General features: G+C 41.1%; 3 protein-coding genes across 3 annotated transcripts; 1 reads left to right on the top strand and 2 right to left on the bottom strand.

Annotated features, from left to right (window-relative positions):
* Positions 1–764: 764 nt before the first annotated feature.
* Positions 765–6,955, bottom strand: LOC127773643 (E3 ubiquitin-protein ligase SIS3). Its single transcript, XM_052299778.1, has 10 exons — positions 6,663–6,955; positions 6,527–6,565; positions 5,761–5,827; positions 5,613–5,686; positions 4,124–4,262; positions 3,948–4,040; positions 3,399–3,464; positions 3,039–3,155; positions 2,385–2,498; positions 765–1,361 (listed from the first exon to the last, which is right to left on the bottom strand). The coding sequence occupies exons 1-10, from the start codon at positions 6,689–6,691 to the stop codon at positions 939–941; spliced, it is 1,161 nt and encodes a 386-aa protein (XP_052155738.1). The 5' UTR covers positions 6,692–6,955; the 3' UTR covers positions 765–938.
* A 151-nt stretch (positions 6,956–7,106) lies between these two features.
* On the bottom strand, positions 7,107–9,070 carry LOC127773644 (uncharacterized). Its single transcript, XM_052299780.1, has 2 exons — positions 8,319–9,070; positions 7,107–7,183 (listed from the first exon to the last, which is right to left on the bottom strand). The coding sequence occupies exon 1, from the start codon at positions 9,040–9,042 to the stop codon at positions 8,500–8,502; it is 543 nt and encodes a 180-aa protein (XP_052155740.1). The 5' UTR covers positions 9,043–9,070; the 3' UTR covers positions 7,107–7,183; positions 8,319–8,499.
* Positions 9,071–13,779: 4,709 nt separating this feature from the next.
* LOC127773452 (CRM-domain containing factor CFM9, mitochondrial) lies at positions 13,780–16,881 on the top strand. The gene is made up of 3 exons (XM_052299510.1): positions 13,780–14,227; positions 14,831–15,232; positions 15,528–16,881. Exons 1-3 carry the CDS (start codon positions 13,913–13,915, stop codon positions 16,470–16,472), a joined length of 1,662 nt encoding a protein of 553 aa, XP_052155470.1. The 5' UTR covers positions 13,780–13,912; the 3' UTR covers positions 16,473–16,881.
* The last annotated feature ends 256 nt before the right edge of the window (positions 16,882–17,137 follow it).

Raw genomic sequence — 17,137 nt, forward strand, 5'->3', positions numbered from 1 at the left:
CTGAGGTGAAGATGAGATGCCATTGATGTATAATGTATTACCAGGTGCTGAAAAAGGTCAGGCTTGTTAGCTCAAGAAGCTCAATGCAAATGGAAAAACACCCAGCAATTTTTGTTTTGGTGACTGGCAATGATGCACAATTATTTCACAAAAGGATCTTTACAGGTTGTGGATGCACCTGGAAATCCTGGTTGTAAGTTGGCAAAATACCTCACCTCTGCAATTGGTTTTTTACTTTTTAGTAGTGCAACCAGCAATTTCTTCCAAAACCAAGCAAGCCATCAAGCTGGAGAGACACGTCCAATTTCTGCTGTGCATTGGTAGAAACAGATTCACTGCCTGTATCCAAACGAATGGTCTGGAACTCTGATCGATCACATTGGTCTGAAACGATTGGTCCTTTAAAGGACTTTGATTTTTTTTTTTGTTTTTACGGGAGAGAAGAATATTTTTACTCGTGTGCTATTTCTTACACTCCTTAGTTCAAACTCAAACACTCGTATCAATCTAAATTTGTCAAAGTAGAGTAAACAAGCGAGCAACATTTCTTGCCCTCCTTAGTTCAAATACAAGCACTCGTATCAGTCTTGACCCAAGAAGCGTGAAACAAGGGAATGACACCCTTTCATTTCGTAGCTTCCGCCCCTGCCTATCTCCTGTACCTCGTGGCCGAGGAGACAGCAGCGGCTTTGGGCAGGCATCACCGGGTACCCTGGGAAAAAGACAGCTGGCCGTTTTACATATGAAGAAGCAAGCGACAAACATAAGGAAAAGGGAAACAAAAGCTTGTAATAATGATCTCCTTTACATAATATTTATATACTCTGCACACAGGAGATAAGATCAAAGAAAAAAAAAACATGCTGCTGCATAGCTTCGATCCTCCCCTTCCCCACACATAATACTATCAGTCTACATCACGCCGTCCGCCGGGCGCTTCAGCGATCCGGCAGCTGATGCCCACCATCAACCACTATGCTAGGCAGCTCGCTCTCCACGCCGCCGGTGGTCGCCGGCACAGTCACCGCGGCGGCCACATGAAGAGCGCCGTTCTCGGCGCTCGCCATGTCGTCGCTGCCGCCGTGCCGAACCACCACCTGCCGCAGCAGCAGCCCCTGCAGCCGCAGCAGGTAGCTCTGCCCAGCCGGCTGCGACGACCTCACGTACCGCGCCATCGTCGCCGCTGTCACCTCGCTGGCCGACGGCCGGTCCGGCTCGGAGGATGGCCGGAGGTTGTTGAGCGCGCTCAGGTCGAGGTTGGGGAAGACGGAGCACCGGCAACGGGGGCACTTGACGTTCAGCCGGAGCCACTGGTCGATGCACTCCACATGGAAATTGTGCGCGCACGGGAGCCCACGGACCTGCATAATGGAATGGGAAAAGAAGTCTGTCAGTCCTTAAAATGCTGGAGAACTTAACTTCATAAACCATCCCTAGTCTTGTTTTACCCTTGAACTAACAAAAATGCTCCACTTTACTTCTAACCATGCTTTTTTTTTTCTTTATACAAGTTATATTCTTCGTTGAAATTATGGCATGTACACATTATTACTTTTTTTTTGAATTTTTGTTCACTATTTGCATAGGTTGGACACACCCAAGATAAAAATTTAAATATAGAGATTCAAGACTGCATACAGAATTTCATGATAGAAGTATTTTGTAACGTACTCCCTCCGGGCTAATAATACTTACTCCCTCCGTTTCACAATGTAAGACTTTCTAGCATTGCTCATATACATATAGATGTTAATGTATCTAAACACATACATATGTCTAGATTCATTAACATCTAAATGAATGTGAGCAATGCTAGAAAGTCTTACATTGTGAAACGGAGAAAGTATCGTTTTAGACAAGGGTGGAGTCAAACTTTAGAATCTTTGATTATTAATCATTTTAAAAATATTTATCTTTCAAATATGGTGACTACATGTATAGCTTAGTCTTTAAAAGTACTTTAATAAAATCATATATTTGTTAACATTTTTATTTATATTATAATAGAAAATAATGGTCAAAGTTGTTTTTTGGAGACCATACTCTTGTCCAAAACAAGTATTATCAACCCGGAGGGAGTAGTTTATTTTGTCATCAATGGTTGTACAAATTTTAGCTTAAATATGACTTGTATAAAGACAGAAAAGAGATGCGTTACAAAGAAACAAGATAAGCTGTTTTTATATGTAGTTTAGGGGATAAAATGGGTAAAAAAAATATTTCAGGGAGTTGACTGCTGACAAAATAAGTTCAAGGGAGTTAAATGGACTGGACTTTTTTCCTGATGGATTCATGCCACATACAAATACATGAAGAAGCACCATGTGCAAATACTAGTAGAGTTGCAGTTCAATCAAGTTCTCTACTTGGTGTCTGTAATTTACCTCGTTGCCAACATGGAATTCTTCAAGGCAGATTGGACACTCACTGCAGTCTGTAGGAACAGCTTTCAGTCTGAACTTCGGGAGTTCTTGAATCAGTGCCTCAACTGCCTCTCTCTGCACAAAAACGACCAATTTAAAATCAATCTGCTCAATGACACTGTGGATTCCAGTATTACTGCAGTGTTCAACAATGGTCCCAAATGCATGCATTTGGGCAATATTGGAAAGAAAGGAATCTAAATGCCTTTGATCAGGAAACATCCCTCTCAGTTAGATTATCACAAAAAGATCTGCCAGTGCTTAGGAGCAAGATGAGGCAAAAATATTGCGGTTGCTAATTAGTACTAGTTTCTTTCCTGTCCTTTTCTACTGCCTCTATTGAGCTCTATTCCTTATACTCTCTGTTTTGCACTGACCTTTGCTCCTTAATACAAATCCAGAAGTCTTCAGAGACTACTTTGCATCTGTGAGACCGCTAGCAATTAAAAACATGAAAATTGTGTCTAGCTAGATTAGACCAACTAGCAGACAGTACAACCCCTTGAATCGAATGTGCAGCTAAATGCCTAAATATAAGCAAATAACAGAATCAATCAAAACAGAGACTAGCAATATGTCGAAAGGCGATTCATCAAATTGCGCAAAGCAACTTACTTGAGCAGCTGTTAAATAAAGACCAGGATGATATGCAGTATCTTGGCCCATTCCTCTCATTTCCAAGCCAACGGCCTCAAATGCCCAATCAGGCACACGGATCATGTCAACCAAAACCTGTAGATGATGACAATTAAAAAAAATGAAATCCTCTCCTCCCTACTTAATATAAAGCTAGTAGTTGAGACAAGTAAGCTTCAATTATGATTTGCCATAATGCAAGAGTTGCACATACTGAATTGAACAGGCAAGCATGAAAAAAGAATGGGCAATGCTGTAGTTTCATATTTTTTCAAACTTCTGCCATTGACAGTTCACTGGACAAAATCAGCAGCTAAAACGAACGAAAAGAATCTTTACCCCATATTCAGAGACTGGTATTCCCTGTTGTGCCCTCTGCTGGAGAGCATGCCTTCGGCTTAGCCACTGCAACAAAATTTAAATTAAAACATGGCGATATGTCCTCTGTGAATTTAAATATACTTTTTTTAACAAAAAACACTGTAGCGGAAGCCCCCACAGTTAAAGCTTTATTAAAATAAGAAGGCAAAAATAAAATTACAAGAAAACTACCAAAATTCTGACTAACAAAAGATCTAAAGCCAGTACAACCATGAGGATTAGGGTTCTGCTATCAGTATGGCTTCTGCACTAATAGTCAATACGAAGGAAGATGTACACTACCCTTCATGCTTTTAAAAGAAGAAAAATTAGTTGGATATGATTTCTAGATGATGCAAAGAAGATATGAAATTATGAATACATCAATGCCAAATAACTAAAACCTTAACATCTTCAATCTAAATGACATCTAGATATGGTATGTATGACTGATGAAAAGCCGGTGGACGATAATATGCAGATCCAATGCAAGATTGCAGTTTGTACCAATATATCTTATAGCAGTACCTTTCCAACAGCCACACATGCAATACAGGCGAGACCACAGTAGCTGAAAAGCAGCCATATAAGGAAGCCCCATTTTTGTCCTTCCTCGGGTAACTACAGATAGAGTGAGTGTATGTTAAGTAGAAATTCTATATAATTGGTGATGAGCATAATACTATCACAATAAGAAAACTTACACAGCCTCTTGCAGTGCTAAACCACAATGTTCCTATCACAGTCCAAACCCAAAGAAAGGGATAGAGAAGAAGCACAAGAACCGACAAGACAACAATTCTCCCACAAAAACGAGCATATCTCTGTTGCCATCCAAGATCCCTACAATTCCCAGCCACAAAAAAGACAAACGTCATACTTTGGAAAAGTTTAGAAGGAAAACACCAACATACAAAGGTGGACACTGGCAAGTAAGCAACTCTATTTTGTAGACAATACTCAAGCCTCTTACAACTGTAAGAGGAAATACTTATGTGCTGTCCTATTGCACAGTGTTGCTTTATCATAGAAACACCTATTGCATACTGTTTCTTTATCACAGGATGATGAATTTGTTATATGTACTCCTTTAGAAAGAAGGTGGTGTGGTGGCAGGGAATCTGCTACCAACACCTCCACTAAATTACTTACTAGTTGCTCCCTTAATTCCTGAAATGACACTTCGGCCTTCCTTTTTTTCCCTTTTTTTTTGTATTTGGCGTTCTAAATTCGCAATTTTACATGGAAATGCCAAAGATGACCAAATTTTACAAATAGACATGTGTAGACATTGTCAAATGCTTCTTGTAACAGAAAAAAAAAAGGTTTTGCAGGTTCAATGCAACAATCACATTTATATGTTCCGAAAATCCAAACAGACTTATTTTATTCATTTTTATCTGTATCAAACATGTGGGCATACAGGTAGTCTTAGAAAATATTCTAAGAGCATATTCTGTTTGAACTTTGAAGTTACACGTTAAAATGGTAATACTACAAAAAATTGAATATGAAATATTTCAATGGCATATTACGGCAACTCTTCAAAATAAGACAGTAAGTTGCACAGAAGAAAATAATACAGTAATGGCTAAATAAAAATAAATTGAGACTTCTATCTTCTGAAATGTGAAACTACAAACTATATTGTTTTGCGCCATGAACTCATCCAAATTAGCAGACGGTTAAAAGGTTATATCTCATCTACTCAGGTAATAACCATGCAAAGAGGGCTGTTTAGCCTTATGTCCCTTCATAATCGTATTTTAATTATAATTTGCTCGTTTAAAAAGAGCGGAGGCTGAGGTTGCAATCAAGATGGTCAAGACAAAAATTGGTCAGGTTGCCTATTACAGGAATTTCCTTTTCTCCCAAAAGGGTACAAACGTCATTGTTAATTGTTTTTCTTCCTTTTTTGCTGGGCTGCTTTTCTCGATTTAGGGGTGACATCAAAATTTCCTGTATGCAAATTTCATACTAGTCCATAATTAAAAAGAACTAAACCCGGTGGTAAGTTTGGGGTCAAAATGGTACAGATTTGTTCTGTCTAGCAGAACAGAACAGCCCACCCAAAGCAGAGGAAAATGACAACCACTGTCTTTACCCCTACAATCTATTTGTAGGTCTACCATAGGTATATTGTGACAGGAGATGTGAGGTTGAAATAGATGGAGATAGTAGTTACAAACTTACAATCCCATGCCGGCGGCAAGGCCATTATCGACGAACATGAGAAGGCGGAAGATGAAGACGGTGGTGTAGTCGACCTGGGAAAAGACGAGAGAGTGAGATAGAGGAATAGCGGTTTGATTTGAGATAGATGTTGGATTGAGGAACTGACCACGATCCATATGTGCAACGGGTGGGCGCAGAGACGATACCTCTTCCAGTTGATGGAGACAATGATTCTGGACAAAGTTGAGGAGGAACAATAGCAATTGACGAAAATGTATCAGTAAAATACACATTGAACTCGGTAAATTGTTTCATTTTTCCACCAGGTTTTGTACATCCCCCCCCCTCCCCTTTTTTTTCTCCCTCTCTTTCCCTTCCTCTTTTTCATGTATCTTCTTCCTGTAAAACTTTGTAACCATCCATTTTATTGAGCCTCATCTTTTGGCTTATGCTTATGCTTATAAGCAAAAATTTAAATTTTGAACCTTAAATTTGGAGTTGATTTTAGGGTTTTTTCATCGTAGTTTATTTTTCAACTTTTGCTTTTAGATCGCTAAGAACACGTATATGAAAGTTTTATTTGCAAATTATTTTCCGTTTGCAAATATGCCGTTTCGCTTATTCCATCAATAAGCGAAACGATGGAGTCCGAAATGGCTATAAGTTAATAAGGTAGAGCTGGCTCTACCTTCTTATGTCAAAAAAAGAAAAAAGAAAATTCCACCAGGTTTAGTCCAAACTTTCACTTGGCATTCACATAACACCCGCCCAACCCATTTGGGTAAGATGTAGCGCACCTAGTCCGGTGCAAAGAGAAATGTAGGTTAATCTAGCTGGTGCAAAATGTAATCGACTCTAACAAAAACTGAGCGCGCGGCGAGCGAAATTCTAATAAAAACTGAAAGCATGCTGAGGAAATGATGAAAGGATACAGGCTGGTGGCGAGCATGGAGAGGAAGAATCCATCGTACCTGAGACCAATCAAGCAAAGCAACAGATGAATAGATTCCTCAAAGCATATTACAGCCATAGCAGGGAAGGGGGGGAGTAGAGAATAAACTTAAGTACCACTTGAAATCGACCCCCCGCATCGCCATGGCCTGCTAGCTAGATCTGGCCGGAGGAGCGCGGCAGCATCCACGCCCCGCACTCCGCTCACTTCAGTGAGCCCCACACTTCAACACCAGCTAGGGTTTCTCGCGAGGAGAGAGAGAGAGAGAGAGCGGCGTCGCACTCGGCGGCGGGGCGACGCGAGGAGGAGGGAGTACAGCGTCCCCCTCCCGGCGTCGACGCGAGTAGGCCCCCCGCGAGCGGCGGCGGCGGCGGCGGCGCCGGGAGGATCGCGAGCGGCGAACGCGCCTGAGGGGGAGGAGGCGGCGAGCGAAGAAGCTTTTCAGCGGCGAGTTCGTCGTCAGTGGGAAGGGGAAGTGGTTTGCGGGGGGTTTCACGCTGGCTCGATCCTGACGCTTCGTCTCTGATCCGACGGCTGATGAGATGCCACCGATCTGCTAAGAAGGGGTACAGACTACAGAGGAAGAAGGTGAACGACTGCATCTACCAGTTGGAACACGGCATTGTACTTGTACTACCTAAAATCAAGCAAAGGAAAGCAACAGATTGATAAATTTCTCAAATTAAATTTCTTTTTGTTTCTTTGATGATGACAAACTTCTGATAAGTATTTGATATGACAGAAAGCTGCTTGGACAGTTGTATTTAGGTACGATATAGTTATTAATTTATATTATCCTCTTTTCGATCTCCTACAATGAAGTAGAAGAGTGGCATTATGCTTTGCTTCAAAGGTAACTAAGGTTTTGACATCTAATTCCTTTTCAAGTTGAATTTGCACAGTATTTCTGTGTTTAATTTGGTGCCGATTTATTTCTTGACGTTCTAACATGCATAAATACTGAATTGAATGATTTAGAGCATAACAAATCGGTGGTGCAGTGAATCTGTTATGAAACTTCTAGTAGCATTCATATTGTATGACTCCTCCTTTTTTAGTTCCTCGGCAACTAAGGAGAAACAAAGTTTTTAATTAAAATCGCACTAATTTATTTCTTTGTGCAATTCTAGAACAAAGAAATTGGTATTTAAGAATATGCCTAGAAAATTCCAACCGAGGAATATGATTCATTTCATAGGAATTTTAAAAGTTTAACATGAGCCTAAAACCATCTCTCTCTCTCTTTTTTTTTTGATACATTCAAGCAACCAATTTCAACACTTCCTGGATTTTAAAGTTAGTATTACGGATTTAACTACGCATAGTGGTTCAGATTTGGAAATAAGTTGTGCAAAGTTCGTCTTTAGAAAAGGACAATTAGAAAGGTTAAAAAAATTAAAAAATAACTGCAAGGTGTTGTACCAGTCTAGATGGAGAGGGAAAGGTTTCTGTAAACAACAGCTATGCATAAGTTAAGTGTAGCATAGAAAATGATGCTCCCTCCGTTTCACTCGTTTTAACTTTTTCTAAGTTAGACTTCTTTATATTTGAATTATTTTATAAAAAAACATAATAATATTTTTGATAAAACATTGTATCAAAAATACATTCGATGTTAAATTTAATGAGATTAGATGTTGAAGAGTTACTATATTTCCAAATCTACAGAAGTTTGACTAAAAAAAAACTAAAAGCATCTTAAATTATAAAACAGGGGGAGTACCTTAACCCCTACAATTCAGTGCAACAAAATTAAAAGGATTTGCTCTTACATGTCCTGAATCTTTTGAAGATCTTGACCAGTGAAGCATGCATGTTCTGCATCACTCTCATCTCATGCAACCTTGTACAATTGGGAAACAAATCCAAAGCTGCTAGCTAGCTGTGTACATATGGATTACTGCTGATTGGCACGAACTGAATTATTCGCACGTAATCAATCCAAAAAAACTATTAGTAGCCATGGGCAATGCAAGCCTCCCAGAAGAGCCTGTTGCTCTCGGCCGTGTGGCCTCCGGCGTCCTCCACCGCCGCCGCCGCCGCCGGCGCACGACGAGCGCCGCCGTCGGTGGCCTTCGCTTTCGCCGCCGTCATCGGCGCCTTCTCCGCCGCCCAGCACCACCACGGCACCGGTGTCATCATGACACCGGCCTTCTCATCCACCGCACTCTCCACGCCCTCCTCCTCCTCGCCGCCGCCGACGACGTATTGGCCATTGCCGTTCTTCCTCCCGTATCCTCCGCCGCCGCCGCCGCTGCAGGACTCCGCGTCGTCGTCGTCGTCATCCGCCACCGATGATCCCTCGCCGGTGGTGAGCGACGACGACGACGACACGGCGGCTGCAGCGTCGTCGTACTCGGAGTCGCCGGTGCGTTCTTCCGCCTCCGCCGCGGCCGGCGGCGGCGGCGGCGGAACGTGGCCGCGGCGGCGGCGGTGGTCGTCGTCGGCGTGGTCCATGGAGATGATGGCGAGGGGACGAGACGTGAGGCGATCCATTTTTTTTTTTCCTGAAACGAGACGAAACCGTGAGCTGTGTTGTGTTAATTATCTGAAAATATTCTTGGGCTTGGCGCGAAATATATAGAGGGGGATGGCCCACGGAGTCGGAGTCGGGTGACGTGGAGAGATGAGATGATGTGGACTCTGGTTCATTAGCCGACATCTTTGTCAACGACCTGACTCAACACGATAAAATGCTAAACATGGATGATTTCCTTTTAGGTAGGAGAAAATAATCCTACGTACTATCATCCATCTGCCGTAACTAATTAAAGTGCTAAACAACACATTTTTTTAGGGAAAAAGAATAGCATCCTTTCTAACCACGTAAGGTTTTACTCCCTAAAAATGCAAACATTTCTAGTTGTTTACCAAAGATTGACATTAACGAAAGAAACAACAATTACCTTGTTAATTAAATTCTAAATTGGTTATATTCTCTTCTTAAGCTTATGATTGGTTGAAAATGCTTGAGTTTCCATTGCATTGAAAAATCATGTATCCTTCTAAAATGACATTGTAGTCTAATGTTAAAAATACTTATGTTTTAGGGGTAGAATGGAGCGAGTACAAATATTCCTAAGAATCCAGTTGCTACACGGAACAAGAAGATGTTCTGCTTTTCTACTCAGCCAAGATAGTAGTAAGCAAACTGAGAAAATATATATAGCGCTAGCTCAACAGCTGGTCACATAAACGTGAGAAACGAACAGGGATGAAGCGCAATGCTATTCATTCACAGAAAAGTTAACTAATATAATATCACTGCTAAGAGAAGATAAAAGATACCGGTTTTTCCAACCGGCAAAGATGACATTGATGATACTTATCATTGGTGCCGGTTTTGACCACAAAACCGGCACCTATATGGTTGTTATAGGGGCCGTTTCTAAGCCAAAGAGCCACATGGCTGTTAAATAGGTGCTGATTTTGACCTCAAAACTGATATCTATATGGTCCTAATATTAGTGTCGGTTCTAAGCTAAAGAACCACGTGATTGTCAAAATAGGTGTCGTTTTTATAAACCGGCACCTATATGGTCGGGAAAGGTATTATAAATGTCGGTTTTAGATGTTCCGGCACATATAGTGCGACACCTATTTGTATTTTTTTATAGTGTATATTAGCTATAATGTTAGCCTATTTTTCTCTCCTCTTACTTATTTTTAACTATGAATTTAATGCAAATATCTTAGAGTAAGTGTATAGCCAGCTATTGCATGAAAACCACCGTTTCTCTTTTTCACATAAGATTTTTTATCCTAGATAAGGCTTCCATCGAATGGCCTAATCAGCCAAAGAAAAAGCCAAATTTTAAATTTTTAAACTTAATTTTAATATTGATTTTGAGATATTTTTAATATAGTTTCTTTTTTAACATTAGCTTTTAAGTCACCAAGAATACATATATAAAAATTTTACCTACAAATTTATTTTTATTCTCTAATAAACCGTTTTAGTTTATTAGGGAAAAAGCCAAACGATGTGCCTTTAAGTTTATGGTTGATTTATACTCTACTAGCTCCAATAAACTGATGATGATGACATGGATGACGAGATCGATGACGTGGCCTGCATAGCTAGGTCGATGACTCGACGTGCACCCACTGCACGCATACGCGACCAATCCAGAAAAAAATGCATGTATACGCAGCCTGTGTAGTACTCCGTAGTACATATGCTGTGACACGTGCACATGCATGCACATAATCTGGTGAGTTTCCTTCTCCTTTTCAAAAAAGAAAAATAAAAAGGTTAATTTTCGATCCTCTGTTCATTTTGATCACGTCGAGACCGTCACGTACTCACGTTGTGCATGCGGCGGCGGCGGCTACCGCCGGATTTGTCGGTTTAGCTTTGGGAATCGGCGTGCGTGCGTGCTCCGATCGAGACAGGGGCGGCACGGCACGATGGAGTAGAAAGAGGACGCATGCGGTGGGGCCGGATGGGTTCTAGAAGCTTTCCATTATTATCTGCCTACCTACTTGGCGTTCTAGAAGACAACTTTTTCCTTTTTTTTGTTGCGGCAGCCGGCCGGTCTCTCGTCCTCTCTCTTGGCTAGCCGGCTGAAAGAGCCAGCATGTTTAAAGATAGGGCATAGGATCCACAAGACGAACATACTATTGCTGAGAGATCATTGGTGTTTCGTTGGATAGTGACGTGAACGGATCATCACCATGCCATCGTAATCAGTTACAAGAGTGAGGGCCCCATCGGCCACTACTACAAAAAACATCTTTCGTGGTGGCTATTTTGAATTTTTGTTGGTGGAATTTGGAGCCGCCACAAAGCAAAGGCCAGTGAAGATCAAGATCTTCGCTAGCGGTTATCAAGACCAACATAGTATTAGTGGGAGCTTGTTGGTGTTTTGTTGGATAGTAATGTGAACGGATCAGCACCGTGCCATCACAATCAGTTACAAGAGTGAAAAACGAGAACACATTTATCACATTTCGGCTCAGCAGTTCTATGGACTAGTGGCCTTTGGCCTCGCTCCGTCATCCCTTGTCACGTGAATGGATATAATCTTAGGAGGGACTTGCCGAAACAACGCCGCTGCCATACAAGTCCACTTAGCTCCTTAGTTTTATCCTTGTACATACTAGCAATTACTGTTTCAATGCAGATATTGGCTAAAATAATTTAACTCTAATTCGTGCAGACTACGTGTTTCTCTTATACATTTGGCGCATTAATCATTTTCTTTTTCCTTGCTAAGAATTGATTTTGGGAAAGAGCAGTTATTTATCGAAATTGGTATTCATAAGCACGCGTTGAAGCAATATAATAGGCATGTACTCATCTGAATTCATTAGCCAATAAGAATAGTGGACAAACTCTTTCAAACAGAGACCTCAAATAAAATGGGAAATTGCTATACTTGTAGTTAAGTTAAGAAAGACAAGAAAAAAAAGGAAAAGAAAGGTAAAAGCGAGAAGCAATGTAGTTTGTTAGTACACGACTAAGAAAAAAATATTGATAGTCGATTGCATTAAGGATGTTTTTACCTTTTTTTATAATGCACTGGCAGACCTCACTCCTCAAACTCTTTGGTATCATATAGGTTACCAAACTCTCAAAACATATTTTTTAGGTCTCTAAATTTGTTCCAAGCATCATCACTAGTCCAAACAGGTCTCAACCCACCCTGCGCGCCAACATTGCACGCCACAGTGGATCATTCATGGTCCCACACAAGGGTAGGGATCATTTGACAAGTGGGACCCACTTAGAAATCTTCCTTTCATTTTCTTTTCTCTTCTTACTCCTTCTCTCTCTCGCTTTCTTCTTAATGATCCATCATGCCATGCCACGTTAGCGCACTAGGTGGGATTGGGACTTATTGGGACTAAAAATATATTTTGAGAGTTTAGGGATCTGAATTATACAATGAGACAAGTTTGAGAACCTCAAATACTGCTTTCATTTACCACTTTTCTCACTCGAACAACATTTCCTTGTTGACGGTAAAAGTAATTTTTGTAAGTGTTTTTATAGTCAGATAGTGTTGATCACAGAATTATAGGTTTGGTGTGACTGCTGGACCAGCCAAGAGTTGGTCCATCTGCTGCTTTGACGCTGAAAGAGTGAAGAGAGAAAATCATGAAAAAATATATATAAATGATGAAAGTAGCAAGGCAATGACACAAATTTCAAAAAGAAATTATATTGCTTTAGTACAATCTTTTCACTTATTATGTGGAAAAAATATAAACCATATGTGTATTTAGAAAAACTCGAGTATATATGAATTTGGACTTTTGGCTAATAATTAAACCTACAACATATATATTTGCGTATTTTCACACCCACATAAATGGGATCGATGGATTCGTATTTGAACCTACTTCCGAATGATATTAATCAATTTCCTAGCCAGTGATGTTAAATGGTGAGATAAATTAATAAACTATTGAAGTTTAGGAGATAAATATGTATAGCACTCCCTCTGTTTCTCATATTAAAGTCGTTTCGATTTTTTTCTAATTAAACTTCTTTAGGGTTTAACTACGTTTATAAAAAAATAGAAACATATGTAACACCAAATTAATTTAATTAAATATAACACTAAATATATTGAATAAATTGTGATAATATATATTTTTTATGTTTAAAGTATTACTATATTTTTTTATAAATTTGGTCAAACTTTAAAAGTTGACTTATACGGAGTAATATATTACCTACGTCACATAATAATTGCATTTCTAAGATTCGAATTTTAGAAAAAAAAATTGTAATGAGGTGTGAGACCCAACAAATTTAATTAGTAGTAGAAGATATATTGTCTTCTAGTCTCCCATCTTTCCATCCCAGTCTCAATCTCCTACCCTCTTAATCAGTAAACAGGAATATGCATCCTAATTAATTACTTCTTGGTATTTGAAATCATGTCAAAACGTCAATAAAATTGACACCGGAGGGAGTAATCAGGTTTACGTATAAAATGTATGCACGAAGTGTGGTTATTAAATATGGTTATTGTGATCATTTGTTTGTGCTGCTTATTAATTGCGTACACGCATGCATACACACACGCATTGTATTATAAAACATATGGAAAACATAATTTACCTTATATTTGGAATTGAGGGAGTAATAATTATTTTTGTGAAAGTGTAAAATGGAGCGAGTAGGCAAAAAAATAAAAATAAAAATAAAAATGATTCAGGTGTGCTCGACGGTTGAAAAGTGAACCGCGGAAGTTTGATCCAAAGATCGGACGGCCCATCTCGACCAAACCCAATCCAACCCAACCCGCTTCAGGGTTTATCGCTCACGCCGCGCCGCCTCCTCACCCCCGCCTCCCGCCTCCGCCGCCGCCGCCGCTTCTCCCCGAACCTTCGCCGGCGACTGGGGCCGGGCATGTGGGCTGTGCGGAGTCTCCGCCGGAACCTCCTGCGAGCGGCCTCCTCGCCGCTCCACCCCAGGTGCCCTCTCCCCCCCGGGAGCTTCGCGGCGGGATGCGGCGGCGAGGCTGCGGCTGCGGCTGCGGCGTCGGCGCGGTCCGCGTCGCTGCCGCGGATGATGTCGACGACGAAGGGGAGGAGCATGCGGAGCAAGGTGGAGAAGCGGATGGCGAGGGAGACCGGGCGCACGCAGCGGGAGCTGCGGCGCGCCGTCAAGCTCAGGAAGAAGCTCATGACCGACGACGAGAGGCTCATCTACAGCCTCAGGAGGGTAACGCGCCATTTTTCTTCTTCCACCCATCCCCCTTGTGTGCTTTTCTTGCCGGAGAGAGAGAGAGAGGGGCTGAAATATCACAAAATGGTGCTTGGTGTATCCTGTAGCAATGTGATTTCGATTATGATGTTTGTCTTTGATGATGTTTATCGTAGCTTCCTCGTGCTGAATGAATGCAGTGGATAATTTCTGCGCATAGTTGTAGTTTAACGGTGACTGAATTGGCTCCATGGTACACTTCTGGAGAGAAATTAGAAATGTGTTGTCATCTCTAATGCTAGGGAGGAAAAAAAAGAAGTTAAAAACATTCCCATTGCTTAATTATTTCAGATCATTGTGCACCCCACCAAAGAAATACATGATATGTAGATTGTTAAGGTTTTTTACTTTGCCACTGAAGAAATTGATTCTTAGAAGTAGCAAATCTAACTTCTATGCTTGTCAATTAAGGTTAGCACTCTTTCAAAACCTATCAGTCGACTCTCAGTCAAAAACTCAAATGTTTGTTTTCACCACTATCTTTGTTCCTATTACAATATATATAATAGTTTGAACATAGTGAAATCATGGTCTTACTATACCCTGGTTACTTTCTTCCAGGCCAAGAAAAAAGTTGCTTTGCTTCTACAAAAGCTCAAGAAGTATGAGCTACCAGACTTGCCAGCTCCTCGACATGATCCTGAGCTGTTGACAGCCGAGCAACTACAGGCTTACAAGAAGATTGGATTCAGAAATAGAAACTACGTGCCTGTAGGAGTTCGTGGAGTTTTTGGAGGTGTTGTTCAAAACATGCATATGCACTGGAAATTCCATGAAACTGTGCAAGTTTGCTGTGACAACTTCCCAAAGGAAAAAATCAAGGAAATGGCAGCGATGCTGACAAGATTGAGTGGTGGCATAGTGATCAACATTCATAATACCAAGACGATTATCATGTTTCGAGGAAGAAACTATCGTCAACCAAAGAACCTCATACCTTTGAACACACTAACCAAAAGGAAGGTCAGTTTCTTGCAGTTAAGCTGTTTGTGGCACTTGCCAATTGGAGTTGTCTAGTTACTTCTATTCATGTGTGTTTATGCTTTGGATTATGCAAGCTATGTGTATGACATTCGCCACTTCCCATGGATTACCCTGATTTTTTTCATGTTTGATTCATCATTCATCTAAATTAAATCATGTTCTTTTAAACGTTTTGTGTGAATGACTAATTTTATTTACTTTTATACATTAACTTTCCTTGCATTACTTGCTTTGTGCATGGATAACAGAGCTTGCTATAATTGCCCTTATGCAGGCTTTATTCAAGGCTAGATTTGAGCAGGCTCTAGAGTCACAGAAACTAAACATCAAGAAGATAGAGACACAACTCCGTCGTAAGGGTATCAATCCGGAGGACCCAGTTGCCATGGCCAGCATACAGCGAGTTGCATCAACATTCTTCCGAGCCATAGATGAGCAGCAGGGTACTCCCTACGTCTTCCGTGGTGATACACAACCAACTGCTGGGACCACTGAAATAAAGGAACCACATGATCAGCAATCTGAGGATAGCGACCAGGAAGAGCTTGATCGCTTTATAGCAGAAATAGAGACTGCAGCTGAGCAGCAATGGGAGGAAGAAGAGGCAGCGGAGAAAGAAGAATCTTCTCGACTGCGATACTGGGACAGAGAAGAGGGGAGTGAGAGGAGGGGTTTCAATAGGAGCTACGACAACCCAGGCAATGAATATAGAGACCAGGGAAGATACACGAGAGATAACAACAGAAGGACAGCAGATTCAAGGAGGTGGGACGATGATAGCGAGATAGATGTGTCAGGTGAGGAATGGGACTCTGATGACGATAGGGATAATGTAGTTGGATTTGACAATGACGTAGATGCTCCTGATGAACACCCTCGACGATTTGAAAGCATGAGAAGCGAGAAGAGCAGATCCGATCGCAGTCGGAATTATACATCTAGGGGTTCCAGAAGTTCCATTGAGAAACCAAGGAATTCAGCTACTGCTTCTGGTAGAAGCGTGTTCAGGGAAAGTGAGGATGATGAGTTAGATACTGAAGATGATGAGTTGTGGGGACCAGATTTGAAGGAAGAGAGAAACTTGAGAGCCCCTAAGGTGAATTTCGCTAACTATCACAGTGGCACCAGCAGCGAGGAGGACACTGATGACAACTGGAAACAAGACTCCAGGACTGGCAATACGAGGAAGAATACTGATGAGAGCTGGGACAGTGACTAACGAAGAATAAGAAATCGAATATTTCGAAACTAGTAAGATATTTCATGGCTGCCACAGGTTACATTCTCGCCTAACGGTGAACTGGATGGAAGACAATACAAGCTTTGGTGAGACCAACTGTTCTTTTAACAGTTCATATTGAAACCTTCAGAGTTCAGACATTGCTTTGGTCCCAACTGACATCGCTATAAATTGCCTGCACTGGATCTTAGACTTCAATGACACTGCTATCACATCCTCAAATCAGGGGCCTGCATGTTTTAGACATGCGAATTCCTTGGGCTCTTAACAAAGGGACATGCACATATGCATACTTTGATGGTCCTGTATGTCATCGTCTATGTCGAGATATATGATGTATTCATTGAATGCTCTTGATAAGCTTAAGAAAGCACTGCCATTTATTTCAGCGCCTTTCGAACTGCAGTGAGCCTGTCTTGCCCTAGCTAGATTCAGGGCTTGTTTGAAATGCAGAAATTTCATACTCCAAAATTCCTTCATAACAAAGGAGGTAGAATGTTTTTCCCCCCTGTTCCCAGCCATACTTTTCTAGTAGTTCAGGCGTAGCACTAGAGCCACATTGTAATTAACCATGATAGAACATATAATTCAGACTCTGATCACTATCAACTGAAAGCCAAAGCAATGCTCAACGACTATCAACT

This window comes from Oryza glaberrima, chromosome 5, assembly GCF_000147395.1.
Source record: "Oryza glaberrima chromosome 5, OglaRS2, whole genome shotgun sequence".
NCBI classification, from domain to species: domain Eukaryota; kingdom Viridiplantae; phylum Streptophyta; class Magnoliopsida; order Poales; family Poaceae; genus Oryza; species Oryza glaberrima.